The sequence below is a fragment of the Zonotrichia albicollis genome, chromosome 20, assembly GCF_047830755.1.
Source record: "Zonotrichia albicollis isolate bZonAlb1 chromosome 20, bZonAlb1.hap1, whole genome shotgun sequence".
In the NCBI taxonomy this organism is placed as follows: domain Eukaryota; kingdom Metazoa; phylum Chordata; class Aves; order Passeriformes; family Passerellidae; genus Zonotrichia; species Zonotrichia albicollis.
In genome coordinates, this window is record NC_133838.1 from 8,893,191 (window position 1) to 8,919,303 (window position 26,113).

Sequence of the window (26,113 nt, forward strand, 5' to 3'; positions counted from 1 at the left end):
AGACACTGCAGGACCTCAGTGTTAGGGACAGGATGGTGTCACAGACGTCTTTTATGAAAAAGCCTTTCCTTAGGATTTTTCCTCCTGAGAAGCTGAGACGCCTCAGGAACAAAATGTAAACATTGATTATCTGCTGCTGTGGAATGCAACAGGTGCATCTGTGATTGGGCTCATGTGGTTGTTTCTAATTAATGGCCAATCACAATCAGCTGGCTCGCACAGAGAGTCTGAGTCTCAAGCCTTTGTTATCATTCTTTCTTTTTCTATTCTTAGCTAGCCTTCTAATGAAATCCTTTCTTCTATTCTTTTAGTACAGTTTTAATATAATATATATCATAAAATAATAAATCAAGCCTTCTGAAACATGGAGTCAGATCCTTGTCCCTTCCCTCATCCTAAGACTCCTGTGAACACGGTCACAGGATGGAAATAAACCAGAAGAGCTTTTCCTTTTGTGCTCAGATCACTGTTGGGTGGATTCATGATTGGGTCATGCTCAGGGATCCAGGTGAAGGATCAGTGTATTGGGATTTCAGGTTCTCTGTGTGCTCTGCAGGTGTCCCTGCCCTTTGCTGGTTGGTTCACCTGTCAGGAATCCATAGGACAGGGCTTGTTTCTCACAGCAGGGCCATTCTCACCTGAGTCCTCCATTCTTCACATCCCTTAGATACAATTAATGGCAGTTCCAGCTCTGGAGATCTTCCTTGAAGTGAAGATTACAAAAGCCCCAACAGGACCTCATGGCACTCATTCCTTCTTTTCAGCTCACAGCTGGGTTTTTCCTGCTAACATCTGATCTTATCTCACCCCAATATTGAATAAATCCATTGACAAAAATGATGTCTAGTTAGGACTGAGACTGAAAGAGCAGCCATTAAGAGCAGGAGTCAGACACTTGGCACTGACCCTGCTCTCCTTGAGCATCCTCTGAGAGTGCTCCCCTGCCCCTGGGCAGGCAAAGGGCTCTGAGACCCCCACCACTGCCCCAGCAGGAGCAGCCCCTCCTTTCTGAGCCATGCTCTGCTGCTGGGCAGGTGTGAGCCCAGCACACCCTGGGACAGGCAGTGTCAGAATCCAGGAAATTCCTGTGGCTGCCCTGGGTGACTCCAGACCCTGGCAGGGGGCTCAGAGACCTTGGCACAGAGCCACAAACACCTGTGCCTTCCATTTTAGCCCATGGAAAAAACTACCAACTTTGTGTGAAGCCACAAGAGTTTGAGTAGAATGATTGTTAATTTGTCACTGGGTGAAAATGTAGAATTTTGGGGTTTTTAGAATGGGGGTTCAAGAGGGCAAGATGGAGGAATCTCGGCATGTCCTGTCCTTCTTCTCCTTCTTCTTGCCCTCCATCTTCTGCAGTGATGGTGGCACTTCTGGATTGGTTTAGAGTAGAGACAGACTGTCTAACATAGGTGATACGTATTGGAAAATTATTATAAATAAAGTACATGTAGTTCTTAGTATAAAAAGCTAACCCACCCCAAGGGCAGGGACTGTGCCACAAACTGACCTGCCAGACAGACCTCAGCAGGTCAGAGAGAGAATGTTATAGATAAGAGAAAATAAACAACCTTGAAAAGCAGAACTGACAAATCTCTTCTTCTTCAGTCATGGGGCTGGGAAAAATAGACTTTCTGATAGCTCAGAGGTCATCTCAACCACAGAAACCTGAGAATGGAGCAGGAGCAGGACACAGCAGCCAGGCAAGGAGAGTAGGGAGCAGAGGCAGGGCCCAAGGCAGAAGCCCCAGTGCTGGCAGTGGCAAGAGACACCGAGGGATGACAGTGCCAGACCTGGGTAACAATTAAATCAGTAAAACACACACACACACTATTTCTGTCTCTCAGGCAACACACACATGATTAGTTTATGTAAATACCTAACGCAGATTGGCAAAATAAGCACAGAGGCAGCTTCTTCTCCTGAATAAATATTTATCTTGGTGCTTATGCTGTTGGTGGGCTCTGCCATGACCAGCCACTGCCTGCAACTTGGCTCTGGCTGAGGTCAGGCACTGAAGGATTCCCACAGTGACCACGGCTGCACAAGAGCTGTTCTGACCCACAGGCCACATCTCCCTGATAAGTGAGAACTTGGAGATAAGAATTGGCAAATATCTCTGCAGCAAATACAGTCATCCCTGTGCTGAACACCCTGTGGTGAACTCACAGCTGTTCCAGCCAAGTGAAATGCTGGAACTAGGTGAATGAGGAGATCCAAACCCTTGGAGGTGTGTAGAAGTGTCTGTGTTTGATGTGCCTTGGCAGAATTCATCTTTTTGGCCTCAATTCAGCAGAACACTTAAGAACAGGCACAAGACTTGGAAGATGTGTGAGCTCCAGTAAAACAGAGGTGCAGGCTTAAGTGGTTTTGCTGGACAAGGGTCTTTAAGCCACTGGCACTTGCTCTAATTCCTCATCTTTAATAAAACCCACCTGACTGTGCAACAGCACACGAGCCAGGGCTGAGTAAAGGAAGCAGCCAGAGTCTGGTAATTGACTGCCCAGTTTGGAATGTCAGAGCACGACAAATCAAAGCTTCACCCTTGGTGGGTTTGATTTAGATCCTCTCTGTCAGCAAAGCCTTAATTAGAGGCCACCTTCAGAAAAATCTGCATTGATAAAAAGGATGTGGAAGTGCAGCCCTGTGCTGCCTCTAATTGCTCAGAACACACCCCAGCCCAGGCTCCAGGATCCCTGCTCTGTCCTGCCTGAATGTGACATTCCCTGCAAGGACACGGGGCTGGGAGCACATCACAGGAGCTGCTGGAGACACACAGTAAAATTTTATTTCTGTGCTAAAAGCAGTTGGATCCCTGGGCATCCATGCAGAGCTCTCTCTCTTCATATTCTGTGGCAAAGCACAAACTCCAGGCTGTTCTTTAGCTCACTGCATTGTTCTGACAAATTTGGCTGAGGTTCCCCCAGCCTGGCCATTGCCAGCGAGCTCTGACCACAGAACATTTGCTGCCTCCTTCAGAAAAACCCATAGCCAAATCCTTCCACATCTTCTTTGCCTTTCCCTGGTGAGTCAGGACACCCACACAGGAGTGATGGAGGAGGGAAAATGCTGCATTTCTTTTGCCATTTCTGCCTTGTGACTGTGCGGAGCGCTAAGCCAAAATTTCCAGGTGTGCTGTGAGGTGGTGGGAGCAGCCAAGCTCCAAAGCTGCCAGGATGGTCCCCAGGATGCAGAACACCAATGCCACCTCCAACCCCCTTCAGCTTCTGTCCATGTCACCACAAGCACAGCTGGCACAATGGGCTCACTGGGAAAATATTGTCCCCATTTTCCACAGGTTTTGACAAATGGCAGTGACTGAAATGAGCTCTGACGTAAAAATGAATTTCCATCTGTAAAGTGAGAAGGAAGGAAAACCAGGGAGCAGCTGGAGAGCCATGTTAGAACAAAACCACATCATTTTTGCCCTTGTTACATCATTCCTCAAGGCCTCTGTTCAGGAGCTCTAAGGCTGCACTTATAGGAGGGGTCCCTTACACACACACGTGTTAATGGACAAAAGCTCATGTAGAGATTCCTCCTACAGTACAAGGCCCAAATTCCTTTATTTATAAATATTGCACTGACTTGATCACAGACTGGAAAGGTCAAATGAAACCTCTAGTACAACCTTTACCTCCAGCACAGGCCAGGGATCTGCTCTGGTTCCTACTGTTCCTGCTGAAGCAAAGTATGTTCCAGCCAGTATTGATTTAAAGTCCATGAATAATGACAAATCTACTGTATCTCAAGGTAATTATCACCCATGGGTAATTTAGAATTTTAATTTTCAGAACCAGATGTTAAATAAATCTCGCCCGGGCTCCTGGCATGGGGGGAGGTTCTGCTCAGCTTCAGAGCTGTAATTTATGTGTCTGTGTTTCTTTGAGTTCACAATCCCAAAGAATGATTTGCTAAGCTCAGGCAAGGAGGGTGATATTGAGGAAACCTTGGATGTGTTTACTTGTGGCTTTTGAGAACCTGGATGAATGTTTAGTGAGAGGAATGAATGCAGCTCTTAACCAACAGAAAGAGGGTGAATGTGGCTGCTTGTTGAATTAACACACAAATTAGTAAACAACAGAAATAATAGAAACAAACAAAATTCATACAAGCTGTCAGGATAAGGAATATGCTCAGCTGAAATTTGGTTGGACCAAATCCATTTGGTTGGGCTGTAGTTTACAGTGAACACTGTACCCCAACATCTGTATTTTACAGTGAATATTGTACCCCAACATCTGTATTTTACATTGAACATTGTACCCCCAACATCTGTATTTCACAGCAAACACTGTGCCCCAATATCTGTATTTTGCAGTGAACATTATACACCCAACATCTGCATTTCACTGCAAACACTGTACCCCCAATATCTGTACTTCACAGCACTGTATCTCCAACACCTGTATTTCATACCAAATATGTACCACATGTTCCCCCTGGGGGAACCTCAGGGCTGCACTTTGGGGGTTCTTGGCCTGTTTCTGCTGTGTGAGAGCTGTGGTGTCTCCAAGGGGATGGAAACACCTCGGTTTGTGACTCCTCCTTTCTCCCTGCCTGTTTCCCCTCCCTCTTTGCAGAAAGCTGACCTGGCCGTGGCTCCTCTGACCATCACTCACGTCCGGGAGAAAGCCATCGACTTCTCCAAGCCCTTCATGACCCTGGGGGTCAGCATCCTCTACAGGAAGCCCAACGGGACCAACCCCAGCGTGTTCTCCTTCCTCAACCCTCTCTCTCCTGACATCTGGATGTACATCCTGCTGGCCTACCTGGGGGTCAGCTGTGTGCTCTTTGTCATAGCCAGGTAAGGGCTCCCTGCTGGCAGCTACAGCATCAAAAGCTGTGCTGGCCCACAGATAACTGAGAACTTGGAGATAAGAATTGGCATTTTCTGATGAAAACCCTTGTCACCCCTGAGATGTCCCCTGGTCCATCACCATGGGCTGGCTGCTCACTTTCACACACTCACAGCATGGAAGAATTTAAAGATTTCAGGAGTTTTGCAGCTTTTCTGTCAGCACCTCCTGGTGTATGAAGAGATGTATTTCTGTGTCATTGTCCATTCATGCTCTCTGCTCACACCCTTCCCAGCCTCTGCTGGGACCTGAGCTCCCATCTCCCCCACCATTTCCCACTTCTGTCTCTGTAAAGCTCACACAAACCTTTCCCTCTACCAAAAGAATGGAGATGCCTTTGCTACGGATCAGACATTGTGTCTGTTTACAAAATTAATATGCATCTAATTAGCATGTTTAAATCCTCTATGTTTAAAGGCAGAATTTGCATACATTTGCATGTCTTGTTAATTCCACAGGGCCTTTGATGAGACACAGTCCAGGGTTGCTCTCAATCCACGATCCCACCTTTTCAAATCAAAACAAAGCGCTTTGCCCCTCCTGCAGGCAGGTGCCCTCCATGACCACACACAGCCCTCAATGGGATATTTTGTATAAAAACCTCGTCCAGGAAAGAGTCCTCAGCCCACTCTGCAGTTTCACGCTCATTTCTCATTATTCCCAGTTGAATTTATACCTGTGGGGATTTCAGAACCCTCCCTGTTTTGGTCTGGGGGTCCATGCAGACCCTTTTCCCCAAGGCCTGCTGTGTTGCACCTCCCTGGGAGCTTCCATCAGAAACATTCCCCCCTCATCCACTGGCATTAGAGAGTCACAGGAAAGATCAGACACAGAGCTGGAGCAAGCAGACTCCATTAACCCTGATGGTACAACAAATCTACAATTTTCAGCATTCCTCAGTCCAGGGGGGCATTTAGAGCACATTTCCAGCATTCACTCTGTCATATCCTAATTACACAGAACAGCAGAGTGAGCTGGGCACGAGTGCTGTGAGCACCTGCAGGGCTCACATTAAGAGCTTGTTTTTTCCAGCTCATAATGGTCAGATCCAGCCCACATTGTCCAGATCCCACTTTCAAAGCATGTTAAACATGCATGGTGAGGCAGGTACATCCTCTGGCCCCTCCTCTGCACAGGGGCAGAGCTGGACATTTGTTTTCTGTCACTTTTGTATTAGGGACAGCTTAATGAAGCAACACAAGGTCTTCTCAGAAGTTTATTAAATTCCACATTATTTTATAGACTGTTCCAAGAAAGCTGAGCCTGATTGGTCCTCAATCAACACCCCTCACCTCGCTGGCTAATTAGGAGCACCCTTCTTGTACACATCTTACAAGTAAACAACAAGTTCACAACACCAGCTGCAAAGATTAAAGATTATTTTAATTCTTTCTCTGAGCTTTCTCAAAGCTCCCTCAGAGCAATGCCTGGGCAAGTTTATCTGGCTTTCTCCCTGACCAGACTGTCAGCATCCACAGTTTTCCTCTCAGAGGACATGGAGGGCCCTCCCTGATCCGGATCCTGCAATCACCCTCCTGCCTTGTCTTTGCCTTCCCTCCCCATCCAACCTGTCAGGGATAACCAGGGCTCTCAGCATCACAGGACTCTCCTCTGGGGATGTGCAAGGTAACCAAGAGAAGGAAAATCCTGTGGTGGCTGACAGACAGCCCTTGTCTGTCTGTCCTTGTCTGTCTGCCTCTGCCATCCAGGCAGGGCACAGCTGAGTGGGCTTTGATGGCACAGCCTGTGGCCTGCAGTCACAATCCAAACAAAATTTTACATTTTGGAGCTTATTTTTCTCAGCTCATAATGACCAAATCCAGCCCAAATTGTCCAGATTCCACTTTCAAAGCATGTTAAATGTGCAAATTGTATCTGCATGTGAAATGCTGCAGAAAGGCTGAAGGAAATGCTGGGGCAGACCCCTCAGTCACCACGTTGCACAAACAGGGATGTCTGTCCAAGCATGGCAGCATTGCCTGGCTTTTGGCTGAAAACCTGAAAAACTGTGGCTTTGTCTCAGGTTTTATTTTGACATGAACCTCAGCATCTCACTCCATCACATCAATTTAATGTTGTAGAACAATTTTTCCCTATCAGGCTATTTTTTTTGGACTAAATTCAACACATAAAATATTGCAATTACAGTTCCTTTTTTACATTTTGCTCCTGACATTTCTTCTGTCATCCTATTTTTCAAATAACACCAAGTATTCAGGGTAATTAAAATTCTGCTGGAATGATCTTTGTTTAACACATAGAGATGGAAGGCAAGAGATTTCACAGGGAAAATATTTATTGCGTTCAGAAGTAATGGAAACAATATCTGCTTTTGACCCCAGCAAGGCCTCTGAAATCCAATTCTCAGCAGAAAACCACAATCAAAATAGAAAAGCCTTAATTCAGAGACATGACTCTTCTGAACTAGGCACCGGAGTCCTCTGTTCATGCCATAACCATAGGTCAATGCCACTTAAAACAGACTCAGGAACTATTTAGAGGCAGGCAAAAGATGGATTTGGTTCATCTGTCATTTTAATCAGCCTTTCTTCACTATTGATGGAGCTCCCAGCCCCCAGAGAGCCACAAACACTGGTTTGTCCCCACAGCTCCATGGGATGCTGTGTCTGGAGGCTCTGGTGCCAGTTCTTGGGCTCACACAGCCTCCAAATTACACCAAACCTCTTTGGCTGCATGGCAGGGTGAGTGGGTGGGTTTAATCTTTATCCTAATTATTGCAGCAAGGTCTGGTGTGGCATTCACATTCTCTGAAAAAATCCCTTCATCCAGGGTTTTTCTCCTGGGAAGCTGAGAGGCCTCAGAGAAAAAGGAAACCAATTCTTATCTCATTTGCTTCTCCTGTGTTTTGCTCATGTGGAATGTGTTTGGAGATTGTTTACCCACAGGTGATTGTTTCATTGGATTCTGCTGTGAGTTGTTTTGGCTCTTTGGCCAATTGGGGCCAAGCTGTGTAGAGACTCTGGAAAGAGTCAAGAGTTTTTATTATTATCTTTTTAGCATTCAGTATCTTTTCTGCATTCTTTAGTATAGTATAATATAGTATTCTCTAATATAATACAGTATTCTAAAATAATAATATTTTAGAATACTATATTATATTATATTATATTATTTCAATACTATATTATAAATATAAATTAGCCTTCTGGAGTCAAAAAATAAAATTAGCTCTTCATGGAGTCAGATGCATATTCCTACCTTCATCAGGGCATTCCCTGCAAATAAAATAGCCTGGGTCATCCATTGAATATTTCTCTGGAGACACAATTTAGACTCAAAAGTATTTTGTGTTAGATCATTCAAATTTCTTCCAAATGCTTCAATTTCCCGCCCAAAAAGCTGAAAGAGGCAGGAGAATGATGCTAGGGTTTGATGAAATATTTCTCAGAGCTCAGAGTGCATGTGAGGATGAGGGAAGCCAGCCACAGAGGATCCTGAATTCCCCAATTGATTTGAGCTCTGGGGTCAATGAGCTCCTCTCCCTCCTTCCTTCGTTACCTCTTGCTTCCACTAATGGTTTCTCTGCTCTGGAGGCTGTGGCTGCTTTGCCGATTTCTGAATATTTCTCTGTCATTTGAGCTGCACCAGTAGGTTTTTGCTCAGGCCTTGAAGTTCTCCAGCATGTCATCTTGCCAGGCTCATTGATCTCACCCATTCCCTTTCTTTTTTTCATAATCTTTCATTGGCAGCCCAAGAAAGTTTTAATCTAATTCCTGAACTCTGGCTTTTTCTGACAGAAAGGACCAAGACACCATCCTTTATCCTCCTCTGGTGTGAATCTATAGCAAGTTCCAAGGCATAAGCAGCATGTAAAGCCAGGTCTGAGTTCAGCCTGGTTCTTGCTGATTTCCTCTGATTTAGAGCGCAGAGGAGGGTGAGCAGCAAGGAGAGCCCAACCTGGATGAACAAGCAGCAATGCCAGGGTGCAGCCTGAGCAGGTTCCACACCCCAAACCCAGCCCAGGGAACAGGGTCTGCTGCAGGAAGGTGAGATAAACCAGAGAGGAAAGGAGAGCTCATTGGACTGTACCTTGGAGATGGAAAACAGAAGCAAAAAGTGGCACAGCTGTGCTCAGGGTAACCTTTCCTAAAGCCACAGGAGTGTGGGCTGTGTTTTGTCCATCCTCAGGGATGGTTTTCCCCCAGATCCCTCCCATTCTTGGCACTGCCAGGACCCCAGCTCTGCACTGCCATGTGCCCAGGGCAGGTTTCAGTGCCAGGAGGTTCCTGGCAGGGATCTGAGGCCCTTCTCCAAACAAATCCAACTGTCTGAGCGAGGCCACCCTGGAATGGAGCCACGAACTCTCTACTTGGGTGGTGGCACATCTGGTGGGGAATTACAGAGGGAAGCATCTCCTGATAGAGGCTGTGGGCTGGGCTCTGAGAAGGGGCTGTTGTGAATCTCCAGGGATTCCAGAAGGAAGCGGAGATGATAATTAATGCCTGGTTCAAAAGCAATTATACCAATTATGTTTTTAATTTAATCTCTGCAAAATTTGGGACTCTCAGAAAAATGTAAATAAACAGCTCTAAAAATATTAACATCTCTCCTGTTTAGCATCCTCCCCAGATCCTGGCTAAACGAGCTCATTCCCAGCAGTGCTTGCCTGCCAATCTTGGGCAGAATTTGCAGAGATATTCCTTGGAAATTCCCTCAGTCTTGCTCAAGAACTGCAGGGCTATCCATGGAAAATCATCTCCACAGGGAATAAGTTTGTCCACAGCAAACTGCCACCACATTCCAGTGTTCTGCCAGTGCCCTGACAGGGCCAAACTCCTGCATGTCAGGATGATGGAAGGTTCTGCTTCTCAGTGACCTAAATCCCACCAATTCCCATGTGCATTGGTGGGAGAATCTCCTAAAATACCAGTTTGTCCCTGCTACTACTGCAGAATGATCAAGGCTTCTCCTTAATCAATCAAAAATGTCATTTCCCCCCACATTTTCAAACTGTTACATACAAGAAGTTATGTGTCTGGATCCCATCCCATCCCATCCCATCCCATCCCACCATCACATGCTCTGGATGCTGTTGTAGGACATAGTATTGACAAAATGATCCAAAGTGACCAAAGGCTCTGGGGAAGCCATCTGAGACACCTCAGGAGGACTTGGCTTCCCAGGTCTCTGCTCTCCAGAATGCAGGACACAGACTTACAGCTGTGTGGGTGACTTGGGCTGAATTTGCCTTTTTCTCTACAAAGCTGTGCACCAGGTCGGCAGCCCCTGCACACCAGAGGCATTGAGACTCTTTTTTTCCAGCTTCTTGAGGGTCTTGTCCTGCCACATCCCAACTAACTGACACCTTAATATTTTAGCCTTTATATTTTTCAAATCCTGTGCTGCATTAGTCCATAACTCCATAGAGAAGTGTTGGCTAACTATCTTCACGTTTGGTCTCGAGGCCTGACATCCAAGGACACCCTACAGCCTCAGGGCCTGAAAAATATAAGGTAAAGCAAAATGTGAGGAGCAAACTGGGGGTATTTTACTTCATTACCTGTAGCTGTAATTAAGGATTAATCCCTGATATGCAAATGGACCAAACTCATAACTGAATGAAAAACTCATGACCATTTTGAGTATAGCCTCGGAAGGCTTTGGCTGGCCAGGGTGTATCTATTGAAGGCTTTTAATAAATCCCCACTTTATTCTCTTAATCCTGACTAGTGTCTGTCCTAGGGAGCCCCTCCAAGGCACCATCAAGAGCTCTGTTTCCCTGTGTGCTGCAGGTTCAGCCCATATGAGTGGTATGATGCCCACCCCTGCAACCCAGGCTCGGACATCGTGGAGAACAACTTCACCCTCCTGAACAGCTTCTGGTTTGGGATGGGAGCGCTGATGCAGCAAGGTAAGGCCACCCACCTGCTCTTAGGTCTTTTTAAATTCAAAATTTGTTTTGGTTGCAACCTCCCAGCACCTCCTGGCCCCTGCAGCTCCAAGGAGGAGCACTGCCTTCATCTCCCTCAGCTGCTTCATTCCACCACATCCCACAGACTGCAAATTCCTATTTCTGTTAATTCCAACCATTTCTTCCCGAATCAGTTGAGCAGAGGGGCCATGCGGATTTGATGGGGCCCCACTTTGAGGATTCTCTCCTAAATTTGTCGTAAACCAGGACAAAATTTGGCGCCCAACGTGGGGCCCTAGAAAAGGGTGAGGCTCCAGAACACCTATAGTATATTGACAACATCCTTGTGTGGGGGAACACAGCTGTGGAAATGTTGTTCAGTTTCAGGATCTCTGACCTGGCTCTCTGTCTGTTCTAAATCAACTTTTCCAGCAGACAGGGTGCCTTGCCCTCTGCTCCATCCACAGTTTTCCCTTCCCCTGATCATTCTGAACAGTGTGAGTTGCCCTGAAGCTCCCTCAGTCTGGAGGAGCTGCCCTGGGAGCCTGTGCCCATCAGCCCCTCAGGAGAGCTTCCAGTGGCCACAGGGAGCCCAGAAATGGGGCAGGGATGGGATTACACCCCTGTGTGTGTGAATGGAATAGAGAGATGCAATGAACAGAATAGATCTGTTCAGAAGGCAGCAGGGAGCCGCTCTGAATAAGGAACGAAATTCAGCTGCGATCTAATTGCAGAAAATCCAGGAATAGAAATAAGTGGAAAATGTCAAACATTTGTCACACTTTAATTTACCATGTATCAGTGGTTACATCCAGAGAGCAAAAGAAGCACAGCCTTGGCTCAGTGGCAGGCACAGGGCTGCTCTGAGCTCCGCTGCTGCCTGTAATAGAGATTCCTCCTGGATCTCAGCTGCCCTCGTGGACAGTGACAGTTCCCAGCAAGGCGGTTTAGCAGCATGAATCATCCCTCTTATCAGATGCTGATAAATGAAAAGAGCTATATTCTTTTTAACTCAATTCTGCATCTGAGAAGAAAAATATTTCAAAGCCAGACTGATGTCACAGCATCCAATGCATCAAAGGGCCGGAGATGGAAGAGGGAAGAAGAAGGATCTTGAGGAGAACCAAAGCACCCTCAATATCCAGGACTCCTCCTCTTCCTGGTGTCTCCTTGCCGCACTCTGAAGGGAGGAAAACTACACCCCATGCTCTGCTTTGATGCCACACTGCCTAAAATTGCTTTGCAAAGCCCAATCTTTGTTGCACTTTCCAGGCTGATAAATCCTCTGAGCACAGCTGTTTCAAACCCAAAGCTCTTGCCTGGCTTTAAAAGGTGTTTTGGGTGATTACAAAAATAGCACAACCCATTTAGCCCTTCATGTCTGCTCAATAAAAGTCATTCCAGACCCACTACACCTTTTATGCTGCAACATCTCCTGCTTCCCCATTTCTGACTGGCATTCAAAGCCCTGGACCCTGATAGTGCCTTTCTCTTGGTGTTTGATTTTTTTAAAACCTTGTGTATTTGAACACACTCCCCAGAGTGAATCTTTTGAAAATAATCTGTATAAAAGCAAAGCCCTTTTTAAATGGCAGAATAAAACACTCATAAAAGTTCATAAATAGCTTGCTATTTAAATCTCATAAAAGCAGCCCAGTTAATTACTTCAGTTTGGATGTTTCCTGTAAATTGGGCACTGTACCCAAGGTCAGTAATCAAGGAAGAGGGTTTTTCTGCAAATACTACAAAAACCCCACTGATGTCCTCGCATGTAAGATGTCTGGATAATTTGCCTCAAAACCAGTTGGCTTTAATTGTGTGGCTGTAACAGTTTTCACAGTGAAATCCGACCATATATATATATGTGTGTGTGTGTGTGTGTGTGTGTGTATGTATGTATATAAAATGTACATATGGATATATAAAATTGGTTTTTTCCCTCTATTTCCTCTGTCCTCCTTCCCCTGTGCCCCCAGGCTCGGAGCTGATGCCCAAAGCCCTGTCTACACGGATCATTGGTGGCATATGGTGGTTCTTCACCCTCATTATCATCTCGTCCTACACGGCCAACCTCGCCGCCTTCCTGACCGTGGAGAGGATGGAGTCCCCCATCGACTCGGCAGATGACTTGGCAAAGCAGACAAAAATAGAGTATGGAGCAGTGAAGGATGGAGCTACCATGACCTTCTTCAAGGTGAGACCAGGCAGAGGCTTTCTGCCTTCCAGGCGGAGATGCCAACGGAAGCCAGGACAAAGATCCAAAGACAGAAATCCTCCCAAGCCACCCCTGCTGCTCCTTCTTGCAGCTTCTTTCAGTCTCACATCTTGCCCAGACTGAGACTGTCACTCACCTGAGTCCCACCAAGGCTAAATCCCCCTCCCTGTTGTTAACTGAAGTCACAGGTACAAAATTAAACTGATTTTACACTTTTGCAGGCTCTACCCAATATTGGCTCTGACACCCTAAAATGCAGCATGTGCCAAAGTGCAGCTTCTATTAAAACCCTGCAGAAAGATCTTACATTCCTTAAAGCATCTTCACAATTTCCACATCTGACCCATCCAGCTCCTTCCTTGCCCCATGGAGCCCCCAGGCTGAGCCAGCCAGGCTTCAGGGACAGAGGAGAGCCCAAATGAAACCACAGCTGGACAGATGTTGCAAAGTGCCCTCCCTGACCTGTATTTTTTACAGCTGAAATATCTTCCTTGTCCTTCAGGTATTCATATCAATGTAATCCAGTTTTATTAACCTCTGAGATCCAGGGCAAGGTAACACTACCAGTGCATCACAATCCAATTGCATTAATTTCATCTATTTAAAGCATAATTAAATTCAGAAGTCAGTCAGATTCCACCGTAGCCTCAAAAATAGAAAGAAACTGAGAGATGTAAAATGACCTTTAAAACCACTGCTGGCCTGTAAAAACCCAGTTTGAAAAGAGAGAGAATAAAGGGATAGAAATGAAGGGTGATTAAGGAATTATCACCCTGGCAAGGAAAGAGGCCCGAAGGAAGATCCCAGGCTTTGGCTCAGGAATGGGAGCTGGCTCTCCCCCTCACCTCTGGCTCCTTCCCCCTCCACCACCCTAATGCAGAAGGAAATCCATGTGATTAGCACAGTTCAGCCTTTACCAAGCAGTTTGTGATGCACGATCTGAGCAGGCACACGGCGATGGCCGCTTGATGAGGCCTCAGCAGTTTAATTGGCAAGACTCATTAAAGGAAGGCAATGTGCTGGATTTTAATAATAGAGGGAGCATTGTTCCCATGCAACTTCTGACTCTGATCTGGCTGAGAAGGCACTGTCCTCCCTGATGTGTGTCCTGACTCTGACAGGCAGCAGCAGAGGTGGATAAAGAGCCACAGAGGGGGTGGTCTGATCTTCAGTGGTTCTGGAAATGCCCAGTTTGCCTCCTGCCATGGAGCTGCAGTTCTGTCCATGGCATAGGCAGATGTGTGGTGGTGTTTTCCAAAGCCAAATAACCCTGGAACAACCAGCAGGGCTGTAACTGTGTGCTTTAACTGTGCCTTCCAATACGAGTTTTATATGGGAATAAAAGGAAACTGTCTCTTTTAACAATCATCAGGACACAGTATATTTATTGCTTCATATCATTATCCATCAGAATCATACTTCAGGCTTCTAACTGCCTTGGCATGGTTTATTGATGCAGAGCATTTTCCTTTCCCTTTTTATTATCACTGTTGTATGGAGATGAATTCTCAGGAATGTCCCTCCTGACAAGCATTTCCATTACTGGAGCAGTGGGAGCTCCCACGTGGGGAGCTCTGCTCGCTGGTCCTTCCTGTACAGAGGGATTTGGGACAAACAGGATTTCTCCCAGCTCCAGCAAGGGCTTTGTTCTCACCTGGGTCATTCCTGTGGTGGGTTTGGCTCAGCTGCTCTGTCAGTGCCACCTCCATGGGGACACTGTCACACACAGAGCTCCAGGTGCCAGCTGAGCATCCACCCTCCCACTGGAAGAACAGCACCTGGCTTCCCTGCCTTCCTCTGCCCTGCTCCAGGGGTTCCAGCACAGACAGCCCACATCAGCCAGGGCTCCTGAATCATTCCTGGAGAGCCTGAGCATCCCAGCAACTCTGGACACACCATCCCAGCTCTGAACACACCATCCCAGCAGCTCTGAACACCCTGTCACTGCTGGGACAAAGGACTGATGGCAGCACACCCATGAGGATCTCGCCTGCTCTGTGGATTACCTATATATTTAGTACACTTTCGTATATTTATTATATTATTTACCTATATATTTTAGTATATTTAGCTATACTTGGCCCAAATTGCTGCCTGGCTCTTAGTGTGGCTGTTCCCCAAATTCATTACCCTCACAGCAGGGTCTCACTTCTTCCTTTCTCCCTGTGGAATCAGCTGCAAGGTGCACACACCAGCCCTGAGCACCCCTGAGCCCTGCAGCCCCTCTGTCAGAGCCCATCCTGTCCATGCTGGATCCCCCCAGGAGTGCAGGAGGAGAGCAGCACCCTGACCCTGAGAATGGACAACGGGAGGAAGAGGAAGGCAGAAGCCTTGCATGCTGTTCCATGAGATGGATCCCAAAGCACTGACCTGTGCTCAGGCCTGAGAGCTTGTGCAGAGCTCACCAGGGACACTGCAGAAGTTCCAAATGGAGGTTCTAAATGCAAGTTCCAAATAGAAGTTCCAAATGGAAGTTCCAAATGGAACCAAGACCCCTCTGGAACAGCCCCACAGTGAGGGATTCTGCTCCCACAAAATTTGGCCCCATGCAGCCAAGCAAACCAAGAGATGGAAGAAGAGAGAGCTTTATTGGCACATTCTGACTTCATGGAAAGAACTTCTGAGAAGCTCTTTACTCCCTGGCAATGCAGATTGGGTTACAGGAATAAACACTGATCAATTAATTTAGGAACAGCATCTAGAGTTCATTATAACTCATAAATCCTTCCCACCCTGCAGAGGATGCTGCCTCTCTGAATGGAAAGCCAGATCTCATGTGCAGTTTGGAGTCTGGCTGTGAGTGTGTGTACACAGATACTCATAGAGAAATGTTAAATCCTCAAGACTAAGTATCTTCACTTGGTGGAAATCAATTTATTTTTTTCATACAGGCTGGAATTGAAAATCTTAAGCCTGAAAGTTCCTTTCTTGCCAATTTGGCTGATAAAAAAGCGTATATGTCTTGGCAAGATGCCTGGTAGGGGCTCCTCTAAACGATTCCATTAATTGATTTGGGTGGCTGGCCCTGCAGAACTGCTTATTAAAGGTGGCTCCTGAGCTGTGACTCTGAAGAATGAACTCGGAGGCGTTCTCGGCGTCGCTGCCTTCGCAGGGGCTGGCACTCTGCTTTCACACACACATCTCATTTAGCTCCAACACGGGCTGATTAAGATGCAGAGCACAACAGAGCAGATTCTGGTGTTATTTATCCTGAATAAATCAAGGAGAAGCTCCACTCGTGTGAACAGGAGTGAGACTCGAGCCCGCCTTGTGAGCCACTGTGACCGTGTTCACAGGGGTTCTTGGATGAGGAAAGAGATGGGGATCTGACTCCATGTTTCAGAAGGCTGGTTTATTATTTTATTTTATATATATTACATTAAAACTATACTAAAAGAATAGAAGAAAGGATTTCATCAAAAGATTAGCTAAGAATAGAATAAGAAGGATAGATAACAAAGGTTTGTGGCTCTGCTCTCTGTGCAAGCCAGCTGACTGTGACTGGCCATTAATTACAAACATCCAACATGGGCCAATCACAAATCCACATGTTGCATTCCACAGCAGCAGATAACCATTGCCTACACTTTGTTCCTGAGGCCTCTCAGCTTGTCAGGAGGAAAAAATCCGAAGGAGAGGATTTTTCATAAAAGATGTCTGTGACAAGCCACGGCTGCAGCAGCAGCAGCCCTTGATAATTAGCAATATCTCCATCATTCCCAACATCTCGGGGCCCCTGACACAAGAACTTCTCTGCCAGTGTCAGATCATTTGTCTTAATGCTTCAGAGCACCCAAGCAGCTCCTCATCTACCTTTGGCAGCAAAGCTGTCACTGAGTGGGACCTGGGGACATCTCAGAGGATGTGAGGGCAGAGGAGGGTCCCTTTACCCACAATCATGAGATATGCTTCTTTTATGAGCCCACAAATAAGTAAATGGTGAATCTCTTGAGAAGAAATTAGCACCCAGCCACAGCACAGCAAATACCACATCAGACCAGTAACTAATTCCAGTTATTAAAGTTAAACTATGGTAAAACCAGGGGTGCAGCAAAATTAAATGTACACACAAATAAAGAATACAGAAAAAAAAATCAGCAAAATAAATACAATTTAAGTCATTCCTTATTACTAAGTTACTACTAAGATGGTTTTGCTTATTTCTGCGCTGCAGTCCTGGCTGACAACATCCAAATTCCCATCAATAAGCAAGAGCTTTGCAGTGTGCCCCAAGTATTTGAGAGGAGGAAGGGGAGAAATGAACTTTTCCTTCAACTACAAAACATGTTCTGTGGCTTAATTGTGTGTGAGCTGGAGCAGGGCCACTCCTGCCCTCGCTGCTCCTGTGATTGGGGATTGATGACCAACATCACTCACACAGCTGCTTCTGGGTTTGTAGCAAACCATCACTCTGTGAGGGCTGGGCTGGGAATTACAGCTGGGCAATTTTCCCTTGGAAAAGCAGTTTTCTCATCAGGTTTGAGAGCCTGAGGCTGCCCTGAGCAGGGCTGGGTGTGAGCTGGCCTGGCAGCAACAAATGGCCTCCTGGAGGGACCCCCAGCTCCTCTGCCCTGCTGGGTCTCTGTCACAGACAACTTTTATGAAAAATCCTTTCCTTAGGATTTTTCTTCCTGAGAAGTTGAGAGGCCTCAGGAACAAAATGTAAACATTGATTATCTGCTGCTGTGGAATGCAACAGGTGCATCTGTGATTGGTCTCATAGAGTCGTTTCTAATTAATGGCCAATCACAGTCAGCTGGCTTAGACTCTGTCCAAGACAGAAGCTTTTGTTATCATTCCTTTCTATTCTTAGCTAGCCTTCTGATGAAACCTTTTCTTCTATTCTTTTAGTATAGTTTTAATGTAATATATATCATAAAATAATAAATCAGCCTTCTGAAACATGGAGTCAGATCCTCGTCTCTTCCCTCATCCTGAGACCCCTGTGAACACGGTCACAGGTCTCATCCCCGAGCCCAGATCTTTGTCCCAGCTCTCTTTGGGCACAGTGAGCAGTGACAGCAGTGGCAGCAGTGACAGCAGTGGCAGCAGTGACAGCAGTGGCAGCAGTGGCAGCAACTCCATCCTCCCTGCCAACCCTTCCCAGGTGTGCCCCAGCTGCTGCAGGTGTGCTCCACCCCTGGCAGGGCTGAGCTGGGCTCAAAGCAGCACAGCCACAAGTGACAAACCTGAGCTCTTCCTGGCATCCCAAACACAATTAAGTCCCTTCAAGCTGGTCAGGAGTAGTGATTTAAGAGAAGAAGAGAAAAGTGGTTTTTCTCTTCCAGGGAGCCCTGTCTCGTGTAATTTCAGTTGCCTGAAGAGGTCCAGTGCCTCATGCAAGTCCCATTTGCTTCACTAAATGCAGCCTATTGATTTTTTGCCAGTTTATTTTGCTCTGTGCTCTAAACTGGGAGAACACTGATGTTAAAAGCTCTGTGTCAACACTCAAGGAGCATTAAATGCAGAAAGAGAAGAAGAGAGAGGGAGAGCCAAGGAATCCAGAGGCCTCTGATGTGAACTATATAAATGTTAAACAAGTCCTTATCAGCCAACCGAGCACACGATTCATTTCAATTACCCATTGTAATGTACAGATATTTAATAATCCTTTTGGAGGCTACATTTCTTGCTGCTCTTTGAGGTTTGATAGATGCCACAAATCTACCTTACAGGCACTGGTCCAGGTTTTCAGGCGAGGGAGATTATCCTGCCTCTTGAATGAAGTTTGCTCCAGCACATCCACTGCTGAGCATTCATCAAGTGGATTATAACGAGCACAAGCTTTAATGGAGAAGAAATGAATCCCTGAGTATTTCAGTCAGTAGAAGGGGCCCACAGGGTTAAAGGCAGAGGAACAGCCTTTGTTTGAACAGCACTGCACTACCCAGCTTCGGGGTGATGAGCTTTTGTTTAACTTTGGCTAAACATGCTGGAATAAAGGAGGTGGATGGGCAAAGCACATGGAAAACGAAGCATTACAAGGGACTTTCAGCTGCCTCACCATTGTTTATTATGGTTTTATCAGAAGAACCCGTGCTGGCACATTTTGGGTGATACTGACAAAGTGATGGGGAGCTGTGGCGGCAGCAGTTGGGCTGGGCTTGGGCTCCATCTCCTGCTTTCTCATGGAAGGACAGAGACCTGTGGAGAGATAAACGAGGCTGAAATCACAGCTCTGCAGCAGCCACTCCTCATGCAGCAGCTGCTGAGAGGCTACCCTGATTCCAGACACAGCACAGGGAATTATCTGCCCCCTGACTTATCAGCCAGCTCCAGGCTCACCGAGCAGTACAGGGGATGAAGAGGTTTGCCTGCCTAAGCTGCCTCTTATGAAATAAGAAGGCAAAAACAGATGCAGGTAAAACAAGAAATGGGGCAGGAAAGAAGAACGGTGCATAAAGGCGCTGGCAGCAGTGGGAACACAAGCCTGAATATCCAAGTGTTGTCCCAGGGCTGGTCTGAGGGAGAAGCACTGACCCACAGGAGCACTGGGACCAGCAAAGGGCAAGAGAACACTGCTCTGCCTGTCTGGGAAATGTTCCTGAACTAAAGCCAGTTCTGACCATAATCTGGTCTAGTGGGAGGTGTCCCAGCCCGTGGAAGGGGGGGAACAGGATGAGCTTTAAGGATGAGCTTTTTTCCCAGCTCAAACCATTCTGTGATTCTGAGATCTGTGCCTTTTGTGATGACTGACAGGGACAACTCAGAAGGTGCTCGTAGATAAATGGTACTTTTCAAATGTTATGGCAAGACATAAAATAACCATATTTCTTCTCACTCAACACATTTTCTGTAAGAAAAAAAAAAAACATTCACATGAATAGCAAGCTAGAAAACATATTCCATCCTTTGCAACAGAATGTCTGCTGATAGTGGAAGAATATCCATGTTTATTTTTAGCCGTAAGACAATCTTCTTGAATATCTCTGTGCTTCTGTTTACGTGGGTACGTTAAATCTGTTTGGCAGTTGCACATATCTCAGAGGAGACTCGTTTCCTTGCCATGCTTGAGGAAAGACAAAAATATCAGAGTGTGTGTAGAGAAAACCACGTCCTCCAAAACTCTCTGTTCTTTCTGCATGCAGAAACATTACAGGGTAAACAAATGCTGGGTAGGAAGTGAACACATTTAAGCAGATGTAAGTGAATACGTTTAAGCCAATGGCCTGGGAGTTAAGGGGCCTGCAGGGCTTTGGGCAGGTTCAATTCCACCTCAGGACCTGAAGCACATGCACAGTGGGGTGTTTGCTGCCACGCTTGTGTCTCTTTAAGGCAACATAAATCCAAACAATGCTGGGAGGTGAAGGGATTTAAGACAAAGTAAAATTCATGGTTGCTCCATTGTGTGATCTGCTCTCAACTATTATTATTATTATTATTTAATGAAAAGTTATCACGTTTCAGCAAATGGAGAATTCATTCTTATTTTGATGATGGGGGGGTATCGTTTTTCCAGAAATCCAAAATCTCCACGTTTGAAAAAATGTGGGCGTTCATGAGCAGCAAACCCACGGCCCTGGTGAAGAACAACGAGGAGGGGATCCAGCGAACCCTGACGGCTGATTATGCTCTGCTGATGGAATCCACCACCATCGAGTACATCACCCAGAGGAACTGCAACCTCACCCAGATCGGAGGGCTCATCGACACCAAAGGCTACGGCATTGGGACACCCATGGGTAAGTGACAGCCCTGCAGTGACCCTGAGGGGAGCTGGGCACCACAAACACAACGCAGGTGATTGTTGCGTTGTGATTTCAGGGTTTACCTCAGAAACTCAGTTCCTCCTCTGATAATTCCCTCCCAGGTGTGTCAGTCACCTCTCCTTTCCCCTCCCAGCACTGTCTGTCACTCCTGCAATTCCAGAAGGGCACAGAGTGATTGGCAGATCCAAAGGATGCCCTCTACCCCTGGGGGGCATTGGGCCATCCAGGTGTCCTTTGTCCCTCCCCTCCTGTCCCTGCTTGGTGGCTCCCTGCCCCTTCCCTGCCCCTCTCCCCGGGGTTCAAAGAAGCAGCAACCACGGGCTCAGGGAGTTCTTTTGGAGCTGGTGCTGCATTCAGAGGCCTGTGGGCCAGAATAAAGCTCTGCATCCAAACCCTCCATCAGAACCGACTCCTTTCCTTCACCATCGCCTTAAAGCTTCTCTGCCAGAGGGAAACCTGAGGAGCAGCCCCTGTTATGGGGGGAAGCTCCATCCCAGCACCACCAGAGATCCTGCAGGCCTGGCCTTGTCCCCACGGGCCCAGCTGCAGCACCCAGCCAGCCCAAAGTGTCTGTGGGGTGAAAAACACCACAGCTGCCACTATTTGGTCAAGCAGCAAGAGCCAGACAAGCTCAGGTACATCCCATCTGGCTATATTGGTAAATATTCCAATAGGTGATTAAGATAATTCACTCCCAGCAGCAAATTTCCAAATACCACTGTCTGCCCCTTGAAGAGAGGTCTGAACTGCACTGCTTAACACGGACACTTTCCCTGCTGGGTGGGATTTTTGTCCCCCTTTCCCTCTGTGTATAACGCTGTCCCCACCCCCAGGGTCACCATACAGGGACAAGATCACCATCGCCATCCTGCAGCTCCAGGAGGAGGACAAGCTGCACGTCATGAAGGAGAAGTGGTGGCGGGGGAATGGCTGCCCTGAGGATGAGAACAAGGAGGCCAGTGCTCTGGGCGTGCAGAACATTGGGGGCATCTTCATTGTCCTGGCAGCAGGCCTGGTCCTGTCTGTCTTTGTGGCCATGGTGGAGTTCATCTACAAGCTGCGCAAAACGGCGGAGCGAGAGCAGGTACTGACTGATTCCCCTGATTCTCTGTGTCCCCTTAGCCCAGCTGTGCATGCTGACCCCAGAGACAGGCAGGGAGAGGGCAGAGGGATCCAGCCTGGCACCCATAAAATGCCATCCCCACAGGCTCACTAGGCTGTCCCTCTGATGGCCTCCTCGGGGCAAAGTCACATCTGCTCTGATCAGAGTCTGCTGCTGCTGCTGCAGCCAGAGCAGCACACATTGGTAGGGTGGTTTAGAGCAAGCTGACAAATAAATCATTGAAACATAGGCAGAAGTCCCTAGGAGGGGTGTTTCTCAGCTGTTGCACCCTCTTGAAATCACCTTGCACGTTCCAGGTGTGACTATACATGCCTTCTCCCCAGTTCTGTTCAAAGAGGAACAAGTCAGGGCTCACCAGGAAGCCTCACACTGTCTCACAACTCAGCCACACTCACAGACACAGCCCATCATTGCTGATCAGTGTTCAGGAAAAAACAGAACTGCTTTTATGTCCTTCCCCCGCCCTGGGTGGCCCGGTGCAGTAAGTGGAACGTGCACTTGTGTGCATGACCAGAAACCAAGGCGAGCTGCCCTCATGATGGACTGGACAGAGAAAGGAAAGCTGCCCAGTAGCAGGAGTTCCTCTAAAATCTCTAAATTCCTTAAAGTTTATGTCTCAGCATCACCCTCACTGTTCCTAGTAAAATGGGAGAACAGTGGCTGACAGGCTATGGAGCTTTACAGTTCCACACTAACAAATAGCAGAATTACAAATATCTGAAAATGATAAAAGCTGAAATGCTAAGGCATCACCCCTACTGTCCCAAATAAAATGGGAGAACAGTGGCTGACAGGCTACGGAGCTTTACAGTTACACATTAACAAATTGCTGAAAAATATAAGAGCTAAAATGCTAAGCCATCACTCCCACTGTCCCAAACGAAATGGGAGAACGGTGGCTGATGAGCTTTACAGTTCCACCCTAACGAATTGCGGGATTACAAAAAAAAAGATAAAAGCTGAAATGCTAAGGCATCACTCCCACTATCCCAAATAAAATGGGAGAAGAGTGGCTGAGAGATGCTTTACAGTTCCACTCTAACAAATTGCAGGACTTCAAATATCTGAAAAATGTAAGAGCTGAAATGCTAAGGCATCACTCCCACTATCCCAAATAAAATGGGAGAAAGGTGGCTGACAGGCACTTTACAGTTCCATAGTAATGAATTTCAGGATTACAAAAAAATAATTATAAAAGCTGAAATGCTAAGGCATCACCCCCACTGTCCCAAATCAAATGGGAGAAGAGTGGCTGAGAGGCGCTTTACAGTTCCACCCTAACAAACTGCAGGATTACAAATATCTGAAAAATATAAGAGCTGAAATGCTAAGGCATTAAGGCATTACCCTCACTGTCCCCAGTAAAGTGGGAGAACAGTGGCTGATGAGCGTTACAGTTCCACTCTAACAAGTTGCAGGATTACAAAAGCAAATGATAAAAGCTGAAATGCTAAGGCATCACCCCCACTGTCCCCAGCGCTCCTTCTGCAGCGCCATGGCCGACGAGATCCGGCTGTCTCTCACCTGCCAGCGCCGGGTCAAGCACAAGCCCCAGCCCCCCGTGATGGTGAAGACGGACGCCGTGATCAACATGCACACCTTCAACGACCGCCGGCTGCCCAGCAAGGACAGCATGACCTGCAACACCGGACTGGCACCTGTGTTCCCCTAGGGAATGGCACTGGGGCGGGTGGGAGGGAAGGAATGGCGGCAGACACGGCTGGATGCACCCTGAACTAGGGAAGAATGGATTAAAAAACATGAGAGAAAAAAAAAAAAGAAAAAAAAAAGCCTGGTTTGTTCATTTCGAGAACAAGGCCTTTGCAAGCCAGCTGCATCCATCACCGCAGAGGAGCCAGAACTTCCAAGCACGGACAGTAACGTGGGTCTTGGGGCTTTTTGCATTTGTTTTGTTACTTTTCATTCCTTTTTTTTTTTTAATGCTTCGATCCTCCAGGCCTCATGGAGTCCAACCACCACCCAGGAGTCTGATGTTTACACACTGCAAACAGGCGGAGGTGAAGCAGAATTGAGCCAACCCCGAGCGGGTGAGGAGGAGCCGCGAGCGTGGCTCCATCAGCACGGCAATAAACAGGAACACTTGGTCAGGTGTGAGCACCTGGCCCACACCGACACACACAGCACATTTTTGGAATGGGAGAGGCATCTGGGAAGCCCCAGGATGGGGGAGGCTGTGCTTGCCCCAGAGCAGCTGGCGGTGGCCCTCACCTCGCGGCTGTGCTGGCCGCAGCCCCCCGGAGCGGGACAGCCACGTGGCAGCAGCGTGGTGGCACAAGGTGACACAAGCTCCTCAGCAGACCCAGGGCAGCTGACTGGGAAGGGGAAGGTGAGCCTGAAATGTACCCAAGCTCTGGGCCAGGGAGGGCACAGCGTGGCATGCACAGGACATCCTGCACCTCCGAGTGACAGCACCCACGCTCCCCAAGCCAAGCTGCAGCCCAGGGTGACACCGTGATCTCCAGGTTCTCAGCTCTGCCTCTGCTCTTCCTGCAAAGCTCAGTCTCTCCTGCAGAGAAGCATGGGAAGCAACCATGTCCACAGGCTCCAGCAGCAGCAGCAGGAGCAGAGCTGCTTCCAAGAGCCAAAAATACCGATTTCCATGAAATTCAGCAGTGCTGAACTGCAGCTCCACACTGGGAGGGACTGTGGGCCTGGTTGAGGACTAAGTGCTCTCCATGGCATTAAGGACCTGAAAGATGAATCTCAGCCAAAGCTGACCTGGGAGAAGCAGAGCCAAGCCTGGGATTCCTCCTGCTCTGACCACGAACTGCCACCCCTCAGGCAGCCTCTCCATGGGATTTAAGCAAACACACACTAAAATGTTTTTAGGAAATCTTCCATGAATTGACTTCTTATTTTCAGGTTGCTTAACCCAGAAGGTTGGTCCTGCAGATGAATTTAGGCAGAATTACCAAAGACCCCTCTGCTGACCTAAGGTAACACTCGAGTTACTTCCCTCAGCTCCATCCCTGCCAGGGGACCTGGCAGCCAGTGGGATTCATTCACAAAATCAAACAAACGGAAATTCCTCTGCCCACCTTAACCCAGGATGTCACACATGTGATGCAAAGGTGCTTAAAGGCTCTGGTTTAACCACTGGTGGTGTAGAAAACAGCAACACCCTTCCCCTGCGGGGGTAAGAGGGACAGAGACCCTGCAGGACCCCACCTGTGTGGAGGGCAGGGATGGAGCAGTGCCCGAGCCCTGGCTCAGAGGGTGCTGAGGCCACCACAGCCCTCCTGAGCTCACAGCCATTCTGGAAAGTTTATCCTTGCCCAAAGGACAAAACCTGACTGATTTTGGATTTTTCCCCACCTCTCCCTCTCCATGCTCAGTTGGGAAGGTTGTCTCCAGCTGAGCAGAATTAGCAGATCAGCTCAAGGGGGAAGAGCTGCTCCCCCACCCCACCATGGAAGACAGTTTGTCCTTATTTTGCTTCTTCCATGATGTAAAGAAACAACAGAGTGACCCCAAGAAAAGCCAGGTGATTTGTCATATTTTGACTCAAGCAAAGATATGCAAAGAATTTACATTCATTTTCACCTTTTCACAAAAAACATGAAGAATTAGGGATGAAAGTTGCCAATGCAATGGGCATCAGATTCTTACCAGTTTGCTGCACAAATACCTTGAGCAGAGGACAAGCTGAAGTGTGGGGTAGCTTCCCAAAGCTAATGACATGCTTTCTGTATTCCTTTGCAAATCCTTAGGCTTCTCAGAGCAGTAGATTTTATGTTTTCCTTGCGGATTTCTAAGCTCTAAAAAAAAAAAAAAATAGCAGAGATGCAAACAAAGCCTGAAACTGGCTTTAAATGTCCAGAGAGTAAAATACCACAGAAATCAGCATTCGTTTTGCTTCTTGGCAGATTTTTTAAAAAATAAATAAATATTGCTAACTCCACAAACCCCATTTATTTATTGACACCAGCCTGATTTGATTTTACTCACAAATGTAACAGGTGAGCATCTGGAATTACTGGTGTACAAACCGTTTTTCCTCCCATCCCTACACCCCTAAATCAGCTGCGAACTGCAGCCAAATTCCTGCATCTACACCAAGGCTTTGTGCTGATCTCTTGGAACCCTTGACATCCAACAAGGGAATGTTCTGCAGCACCCAAAAAATGCAGAGGGACCCCAGGCTGGTGCAGAGCCTTGCCCCTGGCCCCGCTCACTGTGACCCGAGGGGAAATGCAGGATTTCAGCCCCAGCCTTCCTGCGGTACCAGGGGCAGCTCGGCCAGGAGAGCTCCCGGAGCCTCCCCGTGTGCTCCAAAGCCATTTCTGGTCATGCCAGAGGAGGAGCAGCCAGCCC

The 26,113-nt window shown here is 47.4% G+C and overlaps 1 protein-coding gene across 2 annotated transcripts in view; it reads left to right on the forward strand.

The window, feature by feature from the left end:
- The window catches only part of GRIK3 (glutamate ionotropic receptor kainate type subunit 3), a 123,963-nt gene extending 98,351 nt beyond the window's left edge, over nucleotides 1-25,612 (forward strand). The window contains exons 11-16 of one of the 2 annotated variants that reach the window (XM_074555879.1): nucleotides 4,584-4,807; nucleotides 10,613-10,731; nucleotides 12,708-12,925; nucleotides 20,406-20,628; nucleotides 21,489-21,739; nucleotides 23,736-25,612. In XM_074555879.1, coding sequence (XP_074411980.1) covers nucleotides 4,584-4,807; nucleotides 10,613-10,731; nucleotides 12,708-12,925; nucleotides 20,406-20,628; nucleotides 21,489-21,739; nucleotides 23,736-24,254 — 1,554 coding nt within the window. In that variant the 3' untranslated portion in view covers nucleotides 24,255-25,612. Of the gene's footprint in view, nucleotides 1-4,583; nucleotides 4,808-10,612; nucleotides 10,732-12,707; nucleotides 12,926-20,405; nucleotides 20,629-21,488; nucleotides 21,740-23,255; nucleotides 23,602-23,735 lie in introns of those variants that run through there. The other variant, XM_074555880.1, reaches the window with a different exon arrangement.
- Nucleotides 25,613-26,113: the final 501 nt, after the last annotated feature.